At 46.0% G+C, this 19,650-nt stretch overlaps 1 protein-coding gene across 1 annotated transcript in view; it reads right to left on the bottom strand.

Moving 5' to 3' along the window:
• LOC106894400 (protein spinster homolog 2-like) overlaps positions 1–19,650 on the bottom strand; it is a 174,816-nt gene that overhangs the window by 21,334 nt on the left and 133,832 nt on the right. The window contains exon 12 of the mRNA XM_014953033.1: positions 12,054–12,152. Coding sequence (XP_014808519.1) covers positions 12,054–12,152 — 99 coding nt within the window. The remainder of the gene's footprint in view (positions 1–12,053; positions 12,153–19,650) is intronic.

The raw sequence follows: 19,650 nt of genomic DNA, 5'->3' as shown, positions 1-19,650 counted from the left end.
TAGCCAGACTTCTCTGTTTCATTCCCCAGAGAGGAAGAGGAGAAACTTTCAGTGCTCGGGGTGTCGCTAAGGAACTGTCCTGTCCTCTCAACAAGAACTTCATTCGCCGTGTGTAACACACACAAGGAAAATCAAGAGAGTCATGAACAAGTCTCATGTGAGAAATTACAGTTTAGAAAAGTCCTCAGACTGAAGGCAAGTACCAGTGGCCATTAGTCTGAGAGACTTATTAAAAAACAGCAGCGAGACTTGAGTGTGAAAAGAACTCACCCACAGGAAATGAGCAGAACATGCACAGCACCCAGAAGACAGGGACATCAGCTGGTAATTTACTCCCTCTTGTATCCAGACACCTTCATTCCCAACATTTCCCTTACTCTTCACTATGAACCAAAACCTGGCGTTGAATCAGCCCCTCTGTGTGCAACAGCCAGAACAGAGGCTACACTAAAATAGAAATTTAGAAATTCTAAACCACTTTTCATTTTGGGGAATGGATACGATTATCCTCCAAAAGGACCAGACAATAAATCACTCGACAAATTGATATGATAAATCAGCAGCAGGATGAAAAGCCGGGCATGTGCTCCCGATTGCTTTCTCTTACGGATGACATGACAGTCTAAGCTAAAACCAGCTCTGAAAATGTAAAGTCTCCAGCAAATAAAAACTCCCGCTGCAGCTTGCCCCACACCTTCCTTTCTAAGGCATCACACTGACCTTTTATACCAATGAATCATGTCAATATTGAATCTGCTGCCTTTTTTATTTTTAACCCAACGTACCATGTAAGAATTTATTTAGAAAAAGCAGTGTTTCCTCCCATCCAAGGTATAATTCTTCCCACCCAGCCAGCTGGGCTTTCTCAGCTAGGTTTCGTGTAACCCCCTCAGCCACGTCTGCATCTCTCAGCTCTAGAACTTTATCAGGGCCCATTTTAATGTTTTTGCTGTTAACTTACAGTCACTATTCCCTCTTGTTTTCCTCCCCTCACTTACAAGCCACCTGCTAAGACTGGAACTTTGGCATCTCCTCTCCAGAGGACACAGGACATAATTACAGCCTTAGGCTCCAAGAACGACAAGACCGTCTGCCAAATGGTCTGCTCTGTGTTGCCAATTTTGGGCTTTCCAGACTCCTTGCAACGAGAGCATCCTGCGATCTCTGACTGGGATTTGGCAAGACCCAATCCGGCATCGCACTCGGTGTCTTCTCTCTATGGTGAGTAACAAAAAGTTGGGGTTGCCAGCACAGCCAGTGCCAGTTCCTCAGCGTGGAGCCACGTGTGGGATCCCTTCCTTTGTTCTGCCAATTGGTGGGCGGCAAAAAAAACCTTCCAAACATTAACTCCAAACTTGAGGGGTGGAAAATCAGTAAGGAAGTCCTGCTGCTGCTGCTTTGCAGTCTGACCAAAAGTCTTTGGTGACATCCTAACTATGAAAGTTCATCTCTTCTTTTCCCTCACGCTGTAACACAGATCTCGGACCAAGAGGAATGACTTTGCTAAATAAACCTCAGCTCCCGGCATTTTCACAACAGAATAACAAATGGCAAGTGTTCAGCTGGTGCCAGCCAACTGGAGGGAGTCCAGAGACAGAAAATGCCCACCTTCTGGAGAACAAACAGTACAGCAGGATCCAAACACCCCGGATCTCTGGTTCTCTCCCAGTCTGAGCACAAAACACAATGAAGGAAAAGAAAAAGGAAACTTCATTACCTTTCTCGGGAAGCACAAGAAGAAGAAGAAGAATGGGAAGTGTTTTTGGGAGCACTGGACAGGCTGTTGGTGCACGAAAATCTCAGGTGGGCTGTGGCCCCAGGAAGGGCTGTGATACCGACCCTCCTGAACAGCACCAGCGGGTAAATTAAACTGATTTACTAATTAGACAATGTACTGGTAACAACATCTTTGAAATCATCATTTCATCCGCCCTGTCCCGTTGCTGAGTCATCCATCTCAATTCCTCTGCAATTGCTTGATTTCTCTCAATTCCTGACGTGGCCCCTTGGGCACAAATCTTGCTACATAAAAGGATATTTCCACTGCAGTATCTGGCACAAATACCTGATTTTCATCATCACCAATGTGATGGTTCTCCCTGGCCCCTCTCCTCAGCACAGACCCCTCACACAGCACTCCCTCTAACCCCACAGTATCACCACAACTGCCTGGGTTCACCCCCTCTGAATTCAGAGATGCATGCGAAAGATTTCTTTGATTTTTTTGAAAAAAAATCTAATATGAATGCAAATTAAGACCAGAAACTATAAATAAGGGATTTTATAAAGTAAAAGTAAACAATTTGCTGGACCTGTGGGGGAGCACAAACATTTATACTGTGCTAAATGGCATGAGAAGCACATTATAAGAAGAGGAAGCAAAGCCAACTATTTTATGATATTAATTCTAAAAGCCACAGAAAGGTAAAAGCGAATATACCCTAAAAGTTACTTCAATTTTAACATTGGCATGTTTAGGTGTTGGAGGGGAAAAAAGCCGAATGCTTTTCATCTTAATTGTGTTCTTTTGAGATCTCAAATTTAATACTTGGCTGGTGACAGCATCAACACCCGGCATTTGTGGGTGCTGCCCGCCTGTGCCCCAGCGATACCCGCAGGACAGATTCCTGCCCGCTTCCCCGTGCTGCCCTCATCACTTTGTGCCCGGTGCCCCCTCCCCAGCTGCAGAAAATCACTGGTTCTTCCTTGAAAAGGCTGCAGTAAATGAAAAGACTCGATCCAGGGTTCCGCTTGCAACACTGATAAATGGAGTTTGTACGGCTCTTGGTGTTAGAACAATGTTTTGCCTCCAGACAGTATTCGCCCCGGTGAAGAGGAGAGGGTTGAAAGTCTACTTTCTTTGTGTCATTATGTTTATAAGTATCTAAAGGGTGAGTTGAAGAATGTTGGAGCTGGACTCTTTTCAGTGGTTCCCAGCAATAGGACAAGGGGCAACGGGCACAAGCTGGAACATGGGAAGTTCCATTCAAATATGAGAAAAAACTTCTTTGGGTTGAGGGTGACAGAGCCCTGGAAGAGGCTGCCCAGGAAGGGTGTGGAGTCCCCTACTCTGGAGATCTTCAAGACCCACCTGGATGCTCCTGAGTGATGTGCTCTGGGCAACCCTGCTTTGGCAGGGGGGTTGGACCAGATGATCTCTAGAGGTCCCTTCCAACTCCAACAATTCCGTGATTCCGTGATTAACTGCCTTTCTCTCCAGGCCTGCCCTGCCCATGGGTTTTACCCATTGACACCAGACTTTCTCCTCTCCCAGCAGGAGATGCCCTGTACCACGGGCAATGTGGAATCGAGGAACATGGCTACGTGACTGGACGCTGGTACCTGTACTGGAGGCTGAGGGAGCTGGGGGTGTTCAGCCTGGAGAAAAGGAGGCTGAGGGGAGACCTTCTGGCTCTCTCCAACTCCCTGAAAGGAGGGTGTAGCCAGGGGAGGTCGGTCTCTTCTCCCAAGGAACAGGCGATGGGACAAGAGGAAGTGGCCTCAAGTTGCACCAGGGGAGGTTCAGATTGGAGATTAGGAACAATTTTTACACGGAAAGGGTTATTAAGCCTTGGAATGGGCTGCCCAGGGAAGGGGTTGGGGCACCATCCCTGGAGGGATTTAAAAGACAGGCTGACATAATGCTTAGAGATATGGTTTGGCGATAGTTTTATCAAAGTTGGGTTGATGGTTGGACTCAATGATCTTAAAGGTCCCTTCCAACCCAGACAATTCTATGAAATACATAGGGATGGGGGGGTGCCCACTTAAATGTAGAGACAAGGCGTGTGGCACAGGAGCACAGCATGGAAGCACATCCTTAGCAGCATCCCTGTCCCCAGGGGAGAGGCCAGGACACCCTTGGAGCACAGGTCCCCTCCCTGGTGGTGTGTCCCAGGAGGAGGAGGCCATTCACCTGTGTTGCAGAAATTAGACATCTCCTTCTGAAAGGTCCTCAGCACCACGAAATCTCTGTGTCCTACTGGGAGTTTACAGGGTCCTTGGCAGCTCATTACTTAATGAGATTTTTAGGCGTGACAGAACAGATGGGACGGAGCTTGAAACACTTGACTGAAACAACGATCAGCTCTGGATTTCTGGGCTTTCTTTAATGAGATACTTCTGCATACTTTAAATGTCTGTTTATCAAAAATACTGAGAACTTGCACTTTTTAACCAAAGTCATGGGAAATGGCAGGTGCACAGCAGCTCGGGAAAAACCAGAAGGGGCTGTGAACCCTTGGTAAAAGCCTCTTATAAATGGGAAGTCTTTCCATTTTTGTTAGGGCAGATTTAAATCTCATCTGTTGCTGAGTCATCAGAAGTGGGAAGCTTGTTAGCCCGTTGCAATGAGGAGATAAATCCTCTGTGGATTGGTCTCCAGGTGCTTAATTCTCCCCTTTTTTTCTTTTTTTTTGCAGCTGACAGCCATGGCACAGATTTGGCCTCTCCCTGTGCTACGAATAAGGCTTTTAATTACTCAGCTCAGCCAGGACCAGAGAAATCCTCAAGTGAAAGTTGCTGCTTGAAGAAACAGATAACGAGGATGAGGGGCTGGGGAGTCTCTTCCTTGCAGTATTTCCCTGGCACAAGCCCATCAGATGTCAGTCTGCAGGGTTCAAGTTCCATTTTACCCACCACAACCCTTGCAGTATTTCCCTGGCACAAGCCCATCAAATGTCAGACTGCAGGGTTCAAGTCCCATTTTACCCACCACAACCTGGGCCATATGCGTGCATGAAGATCTCTGCGGGAGCGGGGGATACCATCAGGGCTGCAGAAGACCTGCCAAGCAGCTGGCACTTGGTAAAGAAGGAGAGAACAATAAAACCTGTGCATGTGTAACACATTTTGTCTACTGTCTCCATCAGGTGATGGAAGATGCTGATGGAAGATGGAATATGCACTCATATATACCATAAATATCAGAGCACATGACATGCTGCAGAAGATAAGAAGACCAAGACCTCTGCTCCATCCTTAATCCCACAAGAGCAGAGGAACAGCTCCTGATAGTCAGTAAAACAGATGCCAGGAGAATAATTTGCCTGTTTTTCTTACGGGATACACTTGCCTTTTTGAACTGAGACTCATCTCACCCCTTGCTTTGGCAGAAGAGCCAGTGCGGCGTCATCACCGTCAGGCACGTCACGGGCTGTGTCTGAGGGATGGCTGCGTGGGTCAGACAGGGACACACAGCCCAGACAGTGTCATCACATCCCAACCATCCCCTTGACTCCACTCCCCGGCTTTTGAGTCAGACAGCAGTGATTGGAGCCCCACCAGGCAGCAGCCTGTTTTAATGCAGCAAACGGAACCGGAGAAAAATGTCACTCCAGAGTAACCATGTCCACAGATCGGAAGTAGCCATAGCCCTTTTTAACCATAAAATATGGATTTTAAACCACCATACGTGACTCCTGCTTCCTCAGGCAGGCAAGTCTTTACATACAGAACTACTTTCTATACAGATATATTTGCTCGGATGGGTAAACACCTCTGCAACCAAATCAGCAAAAAGGCTGTCTCAAAACTGGGACAAAAAGGCTGTGAAATCTACACCTCCAATTATAACTTTCATTTAAAAAGTACTTTAATTGCTGCATTTACTACAATTTTCCTTGAGTTGCCCCTAATCAAATGCTGATCTGCCTTCCTTGATACTCTGCACCAGTGATAATTAACACTGTTCTGCTAACTACTTGCTAAAGGAAGGTCATTAGCATTCTTGCTATTTAAGTAGCTCATTAGATCTAGTTTATCAACCTACTCAAAGGAGAAAGCTGGGGAAGGGAGAAAAGTGCAGGGTGACAAGTCATAGGCTGCTGCTTAAGATTTTTCCAGTAATACTAGAAGCTGCACAAAACCCCTTCAGAACAGAACAGCTCAGATTTGCTTACAATTAATTACAAGGTCATAGAAGCATAGAATCGTTCTGGTTGGAAGAGACCTTAGAATCACAGAATGGTTTGGGCTGGAAGGGACCTTAAAGACCATCCAGTCCCAACCTCCTGCCCTGGGCAGGGACACCTCCCACCAGACCAGGTTGACCAAAGCCCCCTCCAACCTGGCCTTGAACCCCTCCAGGGATGGGGCAGCCACAGCTTCTCTGGGCAACCTGGGCCAGGGTCTCACCACCCTCACAGCAAAGAATTTCTTCCTGAGATCTCATCTCAATCTCCCCTTTTTCAGTTTAAAACTATTCCCCTCACCCTGTTGCTCCCCTCCCTGGTCAAGAGTCCCTCCACATTTCTCCTGTTGGCTCCCTTCAGATACTGGAAATCTGATATATGGTCTCCCTGGTGCCTTCTCTTCTCCAGGCTGAACACCCTCAAGTCTCTCAGCCTGTTCTCCCAGCAGATGGACTCCAGCCCTTGGAGCATCTTCATGGCCTCTTCTGGCCCTGCTCCAACAGCTCCATGTCCTTCCTGTGCTGAGGACTCCAGAGCTGGACGCAGTGCTCCAGGTGGGGTCTCACCTTCAAGACATCAAGTCCAACCATTAACCCAGCACTGCCAAAACCACCACTAAACCATGTCCCTCAGCACCATATCTACATGTCGTTTACTACCCCTTTTCCTATAGGAGACAGTTGGAGGAGAAGACACCTGTTCAGACTCGTGTGGTCTCCACTGCCGGGCGAAGGAGGATGCCTGGGCACTGCACACCAACACGGTGTCCAGTGACAGGGACTACCATGAAGATGCCACCAAAGACCCTGCAGAACTAGGGATGGGCAGATGGGGGAAGCTTTCTTGTGGCCTGTAGAGGAGCAATTGGGTCCCCCCTCTCACAGAGCCTGGTTACCAGACTGGCCACTCTGTCCTGGGGCTGCTTGGCTGGGGTGGCTGAAGGTTCTAACCCTCAGGAAAGCTGAAGATGCAGCAGTCCAGGAGGTCAGGACAGATGGGTGCCACCACCAGTGGAGCACTGGGAGTAGCTTTTAGCCCATCAAAAGATGCTGGTGGAGGAGAGCTGACCTCTGGCACTTTAAAACACCATCCTCACATGTGGATGTTGCCAAGTGACAAGCAGAGACAGACAGGTTTCAACCCCTAGACCTGATGGATGGTGGCAGGGGAACGCGCTCCTGCGCTCAGAGAGGGAGCCAACAACAGAGGTGGGGGAAGGAAAGAAAAAGCACCAAGGCAGAGCCTCAAAAGGAAAAATATGACTGCCCATACATGGTTTTCCTGAAGCAAAAGAGTACGTTGGTGAGCGGATGAGGACCACTGTTTGCAGGAAGGAATAAGGCAAACCCTGAGCAGGGGAGAGAGGCTCACGGTGCCTGTACCCAGACCAACATGTAAGCACAGACTCACTGCACTTCTTACAGTTATTTGATTTTAAAGGGCAACAAAGCTATAACCAGAACTAATAACACAAAGAGCTGGAGCAGCCTGAGAAGAGGTAACTATTTCACACTCTGCTGCTGGTTACCTCCACCCAGCTCTTCCGAGTTTGAAATCCTGTCCAGGTATTCAGACTGTTAGAAGACCTTTATTTGGTACCCAACATGAGTGGTGGGATTTGGGGTATTTCTCCTAACTGTTCCATGCTTCAGTAACTGTGTCTGCACAGAGGGACCTTTCAAAGATGGGAAAGTACTGGAGATATTTGGGTGTAACCCACCAAAGAGGTGGAATCTCTCACTGACTGCCTCAAGAATAAAGCACGGCGTTATATTCCCACTTGTTACACAGGAATTATTTAAACTCTGCAGGTTATCACAAAGGTCCTGAAAAACTTAAAGTAATCTCAGAATAAAACCTCTCTCATCGAATGAAATACTGCAGCGACGCCCGTTCTTATTTGTGAATGAATAGGCTGCACTGATTTATAGTAATTGATCTCAGTGCTTGGCAGGTAGTAAAACCTTACCCAAATTACAGCTGCCACCCTAAAACTGCATTTGCATAACTTCTTTGTAAGTCAATCTTAAGCCTTTTTACCATAATAATAAAAGTTGTCAATATTTAAAGAGACATGAAAAATAACCACACACACATGCTTCCTTCCACTTAGCTTTTAAATGCTGGCATATATTTCGGTGCTTCAGGGGACTGTAAGGAACTGCATCGTGTGGATTTGGAGATTACAGAAGAAGCTGGGTCTGACCTTCAGCTCGTAGGGCACCCACAGAGCTGGGGAGCAATCACAGGCAGGAGGCTGCAGCTGTGAAGTACCTTCTGTGTTCCACGTGAGGATTATAAGATCAATACAACATTTATTGGTATCCAGCAGAGACAACTGCCCACGACAGCTTAGTCCTGCAAGGACACGGGTACCTGGCTCTTTATTAAGAGCACTGCTAGAGGGAGTCTCACTATGAGCTCACCCAAGATTCCAGCCATATTTGATCAAAGCACTGCTCACTGTAATTTTGTAAGCAGTCAGCAGCAAGGGCAGATCCTCAGGATCTCAGATGAGCCCTGAGTGATCAGGAGGCCCAGCTTCACCAGCCTCTTATTGCAGGTCAGTTGATTTATCCCCCTTCTGTCTCTTGCTCTCAAGACCTATCCTGCACATTTATTGGTATCCAGCAGAGACAACTGCCCACGACAGCTTAGTCCTGCAAGGACACGGGTACCTGGCTCTTTATTAAGAGCACTGCTAGAGGGAGTCTCACTATGAGCTCACCCAAGATTCCAGCCATATTTGATCAAAGCACTGCTCACTGTAATTTTGTAAGCAGTCAGCAGCAAGGGCAGATCCTCAGGATCTCAGATGAGCCCTGAGTGATCAGGAGGCCCAGCTTCACCAGCCTCTTATTGCAGGTCAGTTGATTTATCCCCCTTCTGTCTCTTGCTCTCAAGACCTATCCTGCTTATAAGTATCTAAAGGGTTAGTTGAAGGATGTTGGAGCAGACTCTTTTCAGTGGTTTCCAGCGATAGGACAAGGGGCAATGGGCTGAAGCTGGAACATAGAAAGTTCCATTCAAATATGAGAAAAAACTTCTTTACAGTGAGGGTGACAGAGCCCTGGAACAGGCTGCCCAGGGAGGGTGTGGAGTCCCCTTCTCTGGAGATCTTGAAGACCCACCTGGATGCTCCTGAATGATGTGCTCTGGGCAACCCTGCTTTAGCAGGAGAGTTGGACCAGATGATCACTAGAGGTCCCTTCCAACTCCGACAATTCCCTGATTCCGTGCTCTTGGGCTGCTTCATGGTAACTCTGGAGTAACCACAGTGTGAGCTGATGTCCTCGGGCTGGGGATTCCCAGAAGGACTATGGGAATTGGTTCCCAAATTTCCCTTAAAGCCCCCAGGAGCAGGTTGCTTAGCTCCCATGGACTGCCTTGAAACTCCTAGTCGTAATCCAAGCCACTTGTGTAACCTGCCCCAGTGAGATTTCAGTCTTGCAGGAAGGTCTCCATCCTACGACACAGCCGGACAATTCCAACAGAAACACCACGTTTTTCAACAATCAAGTGGATGGCTTGTCTCAGCTCTGGTGGAGAAATGGGCTGTTTGTCCTTTCGCTCTAAATACTATTTGTTTTTCTGTGTTCTGTGAAAGCTGCAGCTGACCCTCCAGTTGCTGGAGCTCAGGGAGCATGAGTCAGGCCAGGTTGGTCCAGAGGCTACAGAAACGGGTGCTGGTGCCTCCCCTGACACAAGAACTTCACTCCTGCTCTCCTGCCTTGTACTTGAGTAGTCTTCTCCCAAATGAGAACTGCCCCACAAGTAGAGCATTAGAAGAGAGTAATTCAAATTCATAATTAATATTTTCCCAGTCCAAAGGAGGCCTAAGGCACCTATTAAATTGGGGTTGAGCATATTTCAGGCAGGTATCCTTAAGTAACTCACAACTACCTTGATCTCTGAATACCAGAAGGACAAGGCACACTATTTTTTACAACCAAAGTATATTTTTTTCTCAATCTGTGACATTAAAGAGCCCTAGGCAACTTTCAAGATTAATTGCAATCACTCTCAGTCCTCACCATTCCTCCCAGACACCCCTCTTATGTAAAAAAAAAGGGGGAACGTGCAGCTGAGTCACCTGAACCAGCCTGGCCAGCACCTCAGACCCTGCTGATGCCATCTCAGCACCAGCACAGACCTTCAAAGTGGGCTGGCCTGATTAATTAGTTCTCCTGAACATTCCCCGTGTCGCCTGCCCTGCACAAAGCAGTCTCTTCCACCCATTCCTTTGTTCTTGCCACTTTCAAATAATTTCTAAAATCGGATCGTTTCTCCCTGGGTGCCCAGAACATTGAAGTAAATGTAGGGTAAGCCAAATTGTACATATTTATTCTCCTGAGATATTTCTCATTTCTTTGGTCCGTTCAGCCTTATCTGTATCTGTCTCTTCATGCACACTTCAGAGGGCCACAGAGCAACTGTATCATTTTTGGGAGCTAGCATCCAACAGTAAATATTTATGTATATAAAATATATATGCACAAAATTAAATATATATAAATAAATATGTATAGATACAAACACACAGTGTCTATGGGATGAACACATGAAAAATGATGGGTTTTTTTTTAAAAAAAGTGCACAGCACCCAGCAGCTGTGTCACGCAGCAGTACTAAGATGGATGAACACATCAAAGTTCTGTCTCTCTGTGAAGATCCCAGTCACATCACTGGAAAACTATAGCACCTCCAACACAACTCTACCAGTGCCACTTAGGGCTTCACATGGAAGCTACTATATTTTATAAATGATGATCTGTGTTCTCTGAAACTCAGTGCATCAAACTCCACAGAGGGGTGCAAGGGAAATAAATTACCCCAGTATATCTAGAATTCTTTTCCTCATTAAATTTCCCAGGCTTTATATTTTCAGCTGAGCATGTTCTCTGATTGCCAGCTTTTGGAGCAGGGGCTTGTTTTGCTCTGCACTAGGATAATGGTGGCATAATAAGGGAGATCTCTGGCCAGAGCAAGACCAACAACTGCAGCAGTAATAGAAAGGAACGCTACTAATAAAAACCCAAAACTTACATAACCAGAAAGGAATACTAATAAAAAGCACACACACACACAGACCCATCCTGCCATGGATTTTTCACCATCATTTATTATCATTAAAAAGAAGTTCAAAATATGAGCAGGTCAGAACTGCTCATGCTGCTACCCATAAACAGATACTTGGTTTAGGAGACCAGTTACACACACACACACCAGACTGTGCCAATCTAATTTCTAATGGACCTATCTCCACACCACAGAAGCAACCACTCTCTCTTCACAGAGCTGCCTGTAAGCTTTACAAATGCCTTAGGCTAAAAAGACTCAGAAGGTCACTTCTCATGCCCAAGTGGTCCTTCCAGGGTCGGACTGAAGCCCACAGACAGCATAAGCACGTAAAAAAAATTGCATTGCTCCGTGCTACTTCCCATCCTGCTGATAAATCCAGGCCTTCCTTCCCAACTTGGCATTTTAGATAAGCAGTTAGTAAACAAAAACAAACCCAGGCGCAAAACCCCTGCCCAAACCCGCTGTGAGCACTTACAAATCCGATCAGATAAGGGCTGCCAGCATCTCCCAGGAGGTGGGAAGTGAAACTCTGCAAGGCCACGGCGGTTGCACGGCGTGTTGGAATGACCACGTACTGCAAAGAAAGAAGGGAAAGGAAAAAAACAGATATAGGTAAGAAAACTGAACTAAAGAACGCGTCCAGCTGAATTGTATCGCTCAGTTTATGCCCAGGTCAGGACAAAGTAAAGAAGGTCCCCCAGATACCAGGGGCAGACACAGTCCATGGGTGGATTAAGTAACTGGGGAGCCCTGGTGGCCTTTGGGGCTTTCCAGTGCTCCCAATGGTAGGTGCTGAGGGAACAAAGTTCTGTCTTGGCTGTGCTCCCCTTTAACAACACCAAATTTATTGAGTTTGACTAAAAACTTCACCCACAAGACATGGGTCTTGCTCCTCAGGCCATGTTTTGCTTGGCCAAAGGGAGAGTTGGAGGTTGCCTGTTCCCATCCTGCTGATAAATCCAGGCCTTCCTTCCCAACTTGGCATTTTAGATAAGCAGTTAGTAAACAAAAACAAACCCAGGCGCAAAACCCCTGCCCAAACCCGCTGTGAGCACTTACAAATCCGATCAGATACGGGCTGCCAGCATCTCCCAGGAGGTGGGAAGTGAAACTCTGCAAGGCCACGGCGGTTGCACGGCGTGTTGGAATGACCACGTACTGCAAAGAAAGAAGGGAAAGGAAAAAAACAGATATAGGTAAGAAAACTGAACTAAAGAACGCGTCCAGCTGAATTGTATCGCTCAGTTTATGCCCAGGTCAGGACAAAGTAAAGAAGGTCCCCCAGATACCAGGGGCAGACACAGTCCATGGGTGGATTAAGTAACTGGGGAGCCCTGGTGGCCTTTGGGGCTTTCCAGTGCTCCCAATGGTAGGTGCTGAGGGAACAAAGTTCTGTCTTGGCTGTGCTCCCCTTTAACAACACCAAATTTATTGAGTTTGACTAAAAACTTCACCCACAAGACATGGGCCTTGCTCCTCAGCCCATGTTTTGCTTGCCCAAGGGGAGAGTTGGAGGTTGCCTGCGGCAGAGAGCTCAGCACCACCAGCCCTCCCAACAAGGACCTGGCTGTCACCTGGGATACCGTGTTTTTTCCATAATAAACACATCATTTTGTTTCCTAAACCATAAGCAATTCACATTAGTATGAAAGGTCACGCATCCTCCCCTCCCACTCCATCTCTCACCACTTTTTTTTTTTTCTCAAAAAATACATGATTCCACTTGTGAAAAGTAACAAAGAGACATTAGGAAAATTGTCCATAGCCAAGATATTGTAGTTTGGTCTCCACTTCTCGCACAGGACACGACACCCACAGCCAGGTCAGGCAGAATCAGTTTGACCACACAGGATCAGTAGAAAAGATGAATTATTTCCTCATTAAGGGCCCAGAGCTCACAGAAAAGAGAGCGCTAACCATGGAAGGGGATGAAAGATTAAAAAATGAAAAAACCCAACAAATCCCCATCCTGTGGAATGACCTAAATTTTATAACACACATTTAGAAGCAGAAAAAAAGTAATTGTTTCCTGCATAGAACTTGTGAAAGAAGCTGGCTAAGAACATCTGCATCAAGTCCACATATCCCGGGTTAGAAACGGATGTTGTCTCAATTTAAATGCTGTAATGAAGAATTTAATAGGTCTCTACATCCAAGTGAGCTTTGTTTCCATTTCCAAGCGCTGAATCCTGCTCTGCCTTTTCTGGTTTCTCTGCTGAGCGCTCTGCCCTGCCAGAAATGACTCTCTTGTTCTGCTATTTGTAGACCACCGTCCCTTTTCCTTCTCCCCTTTCTCTCTGATGGGTTGCCTTTAGCCTGTCTTTAGCCTTCCCAGACTTCAATTCATTCTTGCAATCCTTTCCTGAAGTCGTTTATTAATTAGATGTGACATTTCTGGACTGGCATATCCCCCAGCTAGAGATGAATTCGCCTTTGCTGACCATGGTGGGGAGAACTCACTGCTCCACAGCCTCGTATCTCACGGCACAGGAGCTGAAGCACCGTTTCAGTGCTTCAACACGGGGCAGCTCCCCTGCCCCGTCCACAGAGGAAAGAGCCATTAAAAAGAGGAAAGAAAAGAAACAGCGCTGAGAAAATCCACACTAAAAGGGCGCTGACGTCTATTTAGAATGACCATCGAATTTTCCAAGCGGAGACAATTAGGACCGATGGGTAAAATTAGATTAAATGCTTTTCCTTAGGGTTTTAGGATGTGCTTGGAGAATGACCTGCCTGTTCTTTCATTATTGGTTTGACAAAGCCACAAACACACCCTGCTAATGGGCTTTGACACCACCTATTAAATGGGCACGCTGGAAAACTCCTGTTGTGCAAGAGAAGAGCAAAAGATGCTCAGATCCGCAGCAGCCACCTGGCAGGGACCATCCTCCTTTGGCATCCAGGAGCTCAAAATAAGACTTGAAGGCTCAGAGAAATCCCAAGAGAAAAATAAGGTCTAGACAGAATTAGAGAGACAGAAATGTACTGAAGGTCACACGCAGCAGGAGAGCCACGCAATTCATTACCGTTCCCCAAAGACGTGGGGTAATGGGGGCAACCTGGATAGATTAGAGGGAAGAAAAGGGGAAAAAAATAGTTATTATTCTTCCCACCTGGCCCCAGTTCACACAGGAGCACGGGAGAAGCATTTGGCAAGCGCTGTTCCAGAAATGGGCATCTGAGAAGATCAAGTGAAATTCTACCTAATTCAAGAGCCCAGAGCTGTGCAGGTCTGTGAAACAAGGAATTTTAAACTTACCTTAAAATATTTTTCTTTCTATAAGGTTTATGCTAATAAATCTGGAGAAGAAAGCCCAGCTCTATGGTCCAGCCATTTTCAAAGGAAATGGCAAATTTATTCAAAATGCACCATTTTCAGTGCATTGGCGAATTACTGCCAGTTGGAGAAAGAGGTTTGAATGATACCTCCATTGTATGTATATGTGCATATATATATATTTATACACACACATATATATTATACACGATTTTGCATGTATATCTGTATTATACATACATGTAGTTTTGCAAGTAGCAATACATTCTCCAGAAAGTTTTCAGTGTACCTACCTAAAGAAGTTGGGCACTATGGAGCGCCAAAACTTAGTAAATTTAGCCTGAAATTCAAGCGACAACCACCACCCCCCAAGCCAAAATCCCAACATGTGGCAAGCAAATGAACAAGAGATTTTTCCTCCCGCTCTAAAAAAAAATATTGGAAAGAAAAAAAGGCTTAAACCATCATCTCCAAAAGACTAAAAAAGTACTCCACCCTATCCTGCTTAAAAAGCATTTTATTCTGATGAGAGGAAGTAGTTGGTAGCACACACTATCTACTGTTCTAGGAAGACAGCAGTAAATTACAGCTCTAACTGGGCATTTTTATACTAAAATAGACCTAAATTCAAACCATACACAGCCTGGTCTGAACATCCCACAGAAGCTGGAGGTGGGAGAGCCACAGCAGCCGCGGCAGGAGCCCGTGGGATGGTCCTGGCTCATCTCTCATCCAGGTTGAGAGCCCAGCGGCACCGAGGACGGGCAGGGAGGCTGAGCAAGCAGCTTTGGCAAACCTCTCCTCCTTAAATAGAGGTTCAGAAAGGCCATGGTTTACTGCTGCCATCCTCTTCCCGGAGTGAAACCAGCAGGATGAGCTGGTGTGGAATCAGGAAAGCCAAGGAGAGATCACCCTGCTCCCGGTAAAAGGCCATGTGCCAAAGAGGGAAGCACTGATGTTTATGTCTGATTTTTGATAGAAAACTCTACTCTCTAAAGCACTTTGCTGCTCTTTCTGGGTCAGGCAGTGATCTTCAGGACAAGGCACACTGGCCTCTTTCAGCACCAAAAGCAAAGAAAACATTTGGTTACTCCATTCCAGCCGCTGCCCAAGCTTGGACGTGGTGTCCCTCCTGCAGCCACTGCTCAGTAAAGGCCCAGGCTGTGATCCAGAGACACCAGCCCAAGAGAGCCCCTTCACTCAAGCTAGGCAGACACTGCCTAAAAAACCTCTTTTAAATGAAGTCAAAAGAAGCTGAGCTGGTCTCCAAACCACAGCCCAGCACGGAGCAGCACAGATCCACCTGCAACCCCACCGGAGAACGGCAGAGCCGTCCCTTGGCACATCCCTCCTGTGCTGGGGAGGTTGAGCTGGACCATGGACCCTGGTTCCAATGCTCTCCTCATCCTGCCCTAAAATCTAAACCCCAGCACGCAGGTTACAGAGGTGTGGAAGCACACTGGGAGAAGCAACAATGAGGAATTCTGCGAATGGCATTTATCTTCAGCTGTAAAAATAGGGCAGTGTTGTATACTACATAAATAATTGTTTTTTATGGATAGGGAAGACAATCAGAACAAAAAGGAACGTTCCTCCATGCCTACAGCACAGCTGAGCTCCACTCCGTGCCTCTTTCAAGCCCAAAGGAAGACTCTGACTCTACGGCAAAGCATCAAGGCCAATCTCTTCCACATCAGCAGGAAGAAATAATGTTTTAAAAGAAAAAGTAAGTATGCAGAGCATTTTCTGCACGCATACTTTGCATGCATTGGGACTTTGCATAAACCAGAGGATGGCTTCTCTCAGCAAAGACCCCAAGAGATTGTGATGACAATAGCTGAGGCCCTTTAAATCACCTACTGGCTCTTACACAGAGATGCCACCAAGCCTCTGTCAGTCATCCCTGAGATGTGCTGTGGTGGAAAAACCCCACTGCCAGGACCAGATTCCACACAGTCCTGAGCCCTCAGCACAGCTCAATTTTACACTCTTGCCTGCTGCACCGAAGCTCATTCATTATTGCTGTTACAAGGCAGTTTTAATGCTACTTTGGGCTTCTGGTAATTTTGAGGCCAATTTGCAAAGATGGTTGATAAAATCTGTTTCATAATTAGCATGCTCCATAAGAACCATCCCCCCTTCCCTAAGCACCGTCTGAGCATGTGCCTGGGAGGAGATTTGGAGAGTTGCACTCAGGAGAATAAGGCCTGTTTTGTACAAATTTGCATTTTGGAACAAATATCAGCCTTTTAAAAATGTGCCGTACATTCTGCAGCGCTGACAGTTTATCAAACCCAGCACTCAGCACCTTCCACTGCAGAGAACCCGAGGAGCTGCCCACCCAGCGGCGACACCAGCGGATGTGATGGAAGCACCAAGCTATGAAGAGCCAACAATTAAATCTGAAGATAATAAGCAAACATCCTTGCTTTGCCAAGGAAATTAAACTTGTAAAACCTCTGAAGATGCTTACCGACTTGCCAGATAAGGTTTTTAAGCAGTCGTGGGATCTGTAATTCTTGGGAGAGCTATGCTAAATCATTTGGGATGCAGTTTCCAAAAAGCCTCACTTCTGGCATAATGAAATCAGTGGGAACAGCGTTCAGCCAGTATTGAGTGCTTTCCATCCATGAAAACAGGATAATATTTATGTATATGATGAAAGTGTTGTTAAGCTCACGCTAATAATGCTTTTAAATTCCTTGCCAGCCTCAGGCAAGAACAGACACTTCTGATTACACCAAATAAATAGTAATCAGAAGAAATTAATTTGCCAAACATTTAAAGTGCATCTCGCTAAAGCACATCCACACCTTTCCCCAGCTCTCTCTGACAAAGCTGTCAAACACGGTTACGGCCCTGGCTCTCACCCACTGTCTGACTAAACATCCTCCCCAACCCCGTGTGTGATAGAAATGCACTTCAGCCCATCTGTTTACAGCCTTGCACTGGTCTAAGTGGATATTTACATTCATTTGGGTAACACTTTTACCGGCCGACTCGTGCTGATAATGCATTAAGCAGGGCATTATATACGGCTCCGAGTTCATTCATCTAAACAGACAAGAGAACAGGGAGCTTAAGAGCTGGCATCAATTACCCAAATCCAATTTTTAACATGGTTTTAGTGTCTTTCCTGCGTTCTGGAAATTGGAACTAAGAAATTATTTCCAGTTACTTTCAATCATTTCTTAGGGAGTTCTTTTGCGCTAAAGCAACATAAATAACTGCCAATGCGTCCCGGCAAAACACAACTCTCGGATGCTGATCGCAGGAGACAGATGGCAAAGCCCATCAAAGCTATTAAAAAGGTACAGGATACTGAAGTCATATTGGAGTAAATCTCAGTAATTAAAACGGGACAATGATGGCATCCTTAGCACACTTGATATAACAAAGCAGTTGGTTGAAAAACATCTTTTGGTGTTAGCTTGAGACAACGTAGCTCAAGTTTCAGCTCTCTCTCTGGCACGGATTTTCTGGGGGACCTTGAACACATCTGACAGGTCCCCTCCTTTCAGCTGCTCTTTGAGAGTCACTGCTGGAGGACCACCACCATGTGCTCCACAGCCAAGCCCTTACCTGTTTCTGCCAACACTAATGAGGACAGAAAAGATCTGCTATTTAAGCCCACGGGCTAATTCTGCCCAGAGAGAGGTGGGAGCACTCCCAGGAACATCACAGCTGAAGGCATGATGCAGCAGGACACTCTGGCAGGAGTGGGTAATGAGCAACTACTGATATTGTACTAGAATTTTTAGCTCGACACAGCTGCCTGCAGCCTGCACATCTGTCTGAGTGTTGAGATACCGCTCAACAAACGGCCACAGCAGCCTTGAACTCAGCACAAGCTGCAAACCCCGTGTAGAGAGTCACCACCTGTCCAGCCCGTGCAGAGCTCTGTCACACTAAAGCTAAGCTGGTAGGAGGAACGAACCTCGGTAATTAAAAGCCATCTAACACTACTGAAATACACTGATAACCTTTGTTTCTCCATGCTTTATTCACATCTGGGAGAAGCGGAATTCACCACCCTACCCCACCTCCCCAAGCGCTCCCTGCACACAGGAGAGGAAGATTGAAAGTTCATCAGGCAACGTGGTTACGGCAGCTACAGAACCACCTTCAAACATAAACACAACCTTGAACTTACACCATAAGCAGAACTTAAGCAGAAGCTTGAAATGCTTTGCTGAATCAATATATCAACACTATTATCTTTACATCTAGGAATACTGAGCCAGATTGTTTTCTCATTGATGTTTGCATAAGCAACAAATACAAGTCAAGGGAGTTTTCTATTGATGCCAGACTGATTATATTTTTAGTTCTGTCAACAACCTCCCAAAAGACCTCGGGCAAGTCCTGTAATGGTTCTATGCCCTAGTTTCTTTCTTTTTCATACAATAAGCAACAAGTAACCTCCCTCACAATGGGATTTCAACACACAGTATGTTTGATAGGCTCCATGCATCTCTGCTGAAAGCATCTTCAAAACATGCAAGGCTCTAACAAACCTGCAGATTATTTCATATGAAAATCTAGCTGCTGAGGTCAGCTTGCTGATTTGAAAGACTGAAAAAAGCTCTATGGTGGAGAAAGAATGGAAAATGAAGGCCATGAGGTGAAAAGTCCCCGACCGTTTCCTCTTGGACAAGGTGGACATCGTCCAAAAATTCTTTATACTTTCTTTTCCTCTCTCCTCTCCCAGAGGTGGGTTTCCATTGTGTGTGTGTTGAATGGTGGGTTTGCTGGAGTTCAGCCAAAGAGAGAGGTAGAGGCTGCCTTTGTGATCAGAGGAGGGACGGAGGGAGGGAAGGGTTTCCTATTGCAGAACAAAGCTGAGTTATTGATAACAAAACCCACTATGCACTAACTATTAGGAAATGCTGGCTGATTTCTTTGCATATGGGGGTTTGTGCAAATACTTAAAATTTGGGGAAAGAAATTGAATTCAGTAATGGTGCCCCTTCTGGAAATTTCCCCTCCCTGGTGTTTGGGACAAAAGACAAGAATAACCTTTTTTCCTTTCTCTCTCTTTATCTCACTTTCCTTCTCAGCAAGTAAAAAAAAAAGAAAGAACTAATAAAAAAAAAAAAAAAAAGGTTAAAAAAAAAAAATACCGTGCAAGATTTCACATACTCTTCATAGACATATTTATACAGACACAGTCACATCTAAAGAAATTCGTTTTATGCTTTCACATTGTATGTTTGACAGTTAGTATCAGTTTGACAGTCTGTTACCATTTCAGTAACTGCTTCGAGCCCAGTATTGACCTGAAAGTAAACAGGCTTCTGACGACGGTACCTTTTGCAGTGCAAGTTTCATTGGGAGGCATCGCCAGAAGCCGGTCTCCAACCTGAATGTAACCTGCTT

Source organism: Calidris pugnax, unplaced genomic scaffold (genome assembly GCF_001431845.1).
Source record: "Calidris pugnax isolate Ruff unplaced genomic scaffold, ASM143184v1 scaffold133, whole genome shotgun sequence".
Lineage (NCBI taxonomy): Eukaryota > Metazoa > Chordata > Aves > Charadriiformes > Scolopacidae > Calidris > Calidris pugnax.
The sequence above is the reverse complement of the archived record's forward strand: the minus strand, read 5'-3'. Positions and strand labels throughout refer to the sequence as shown.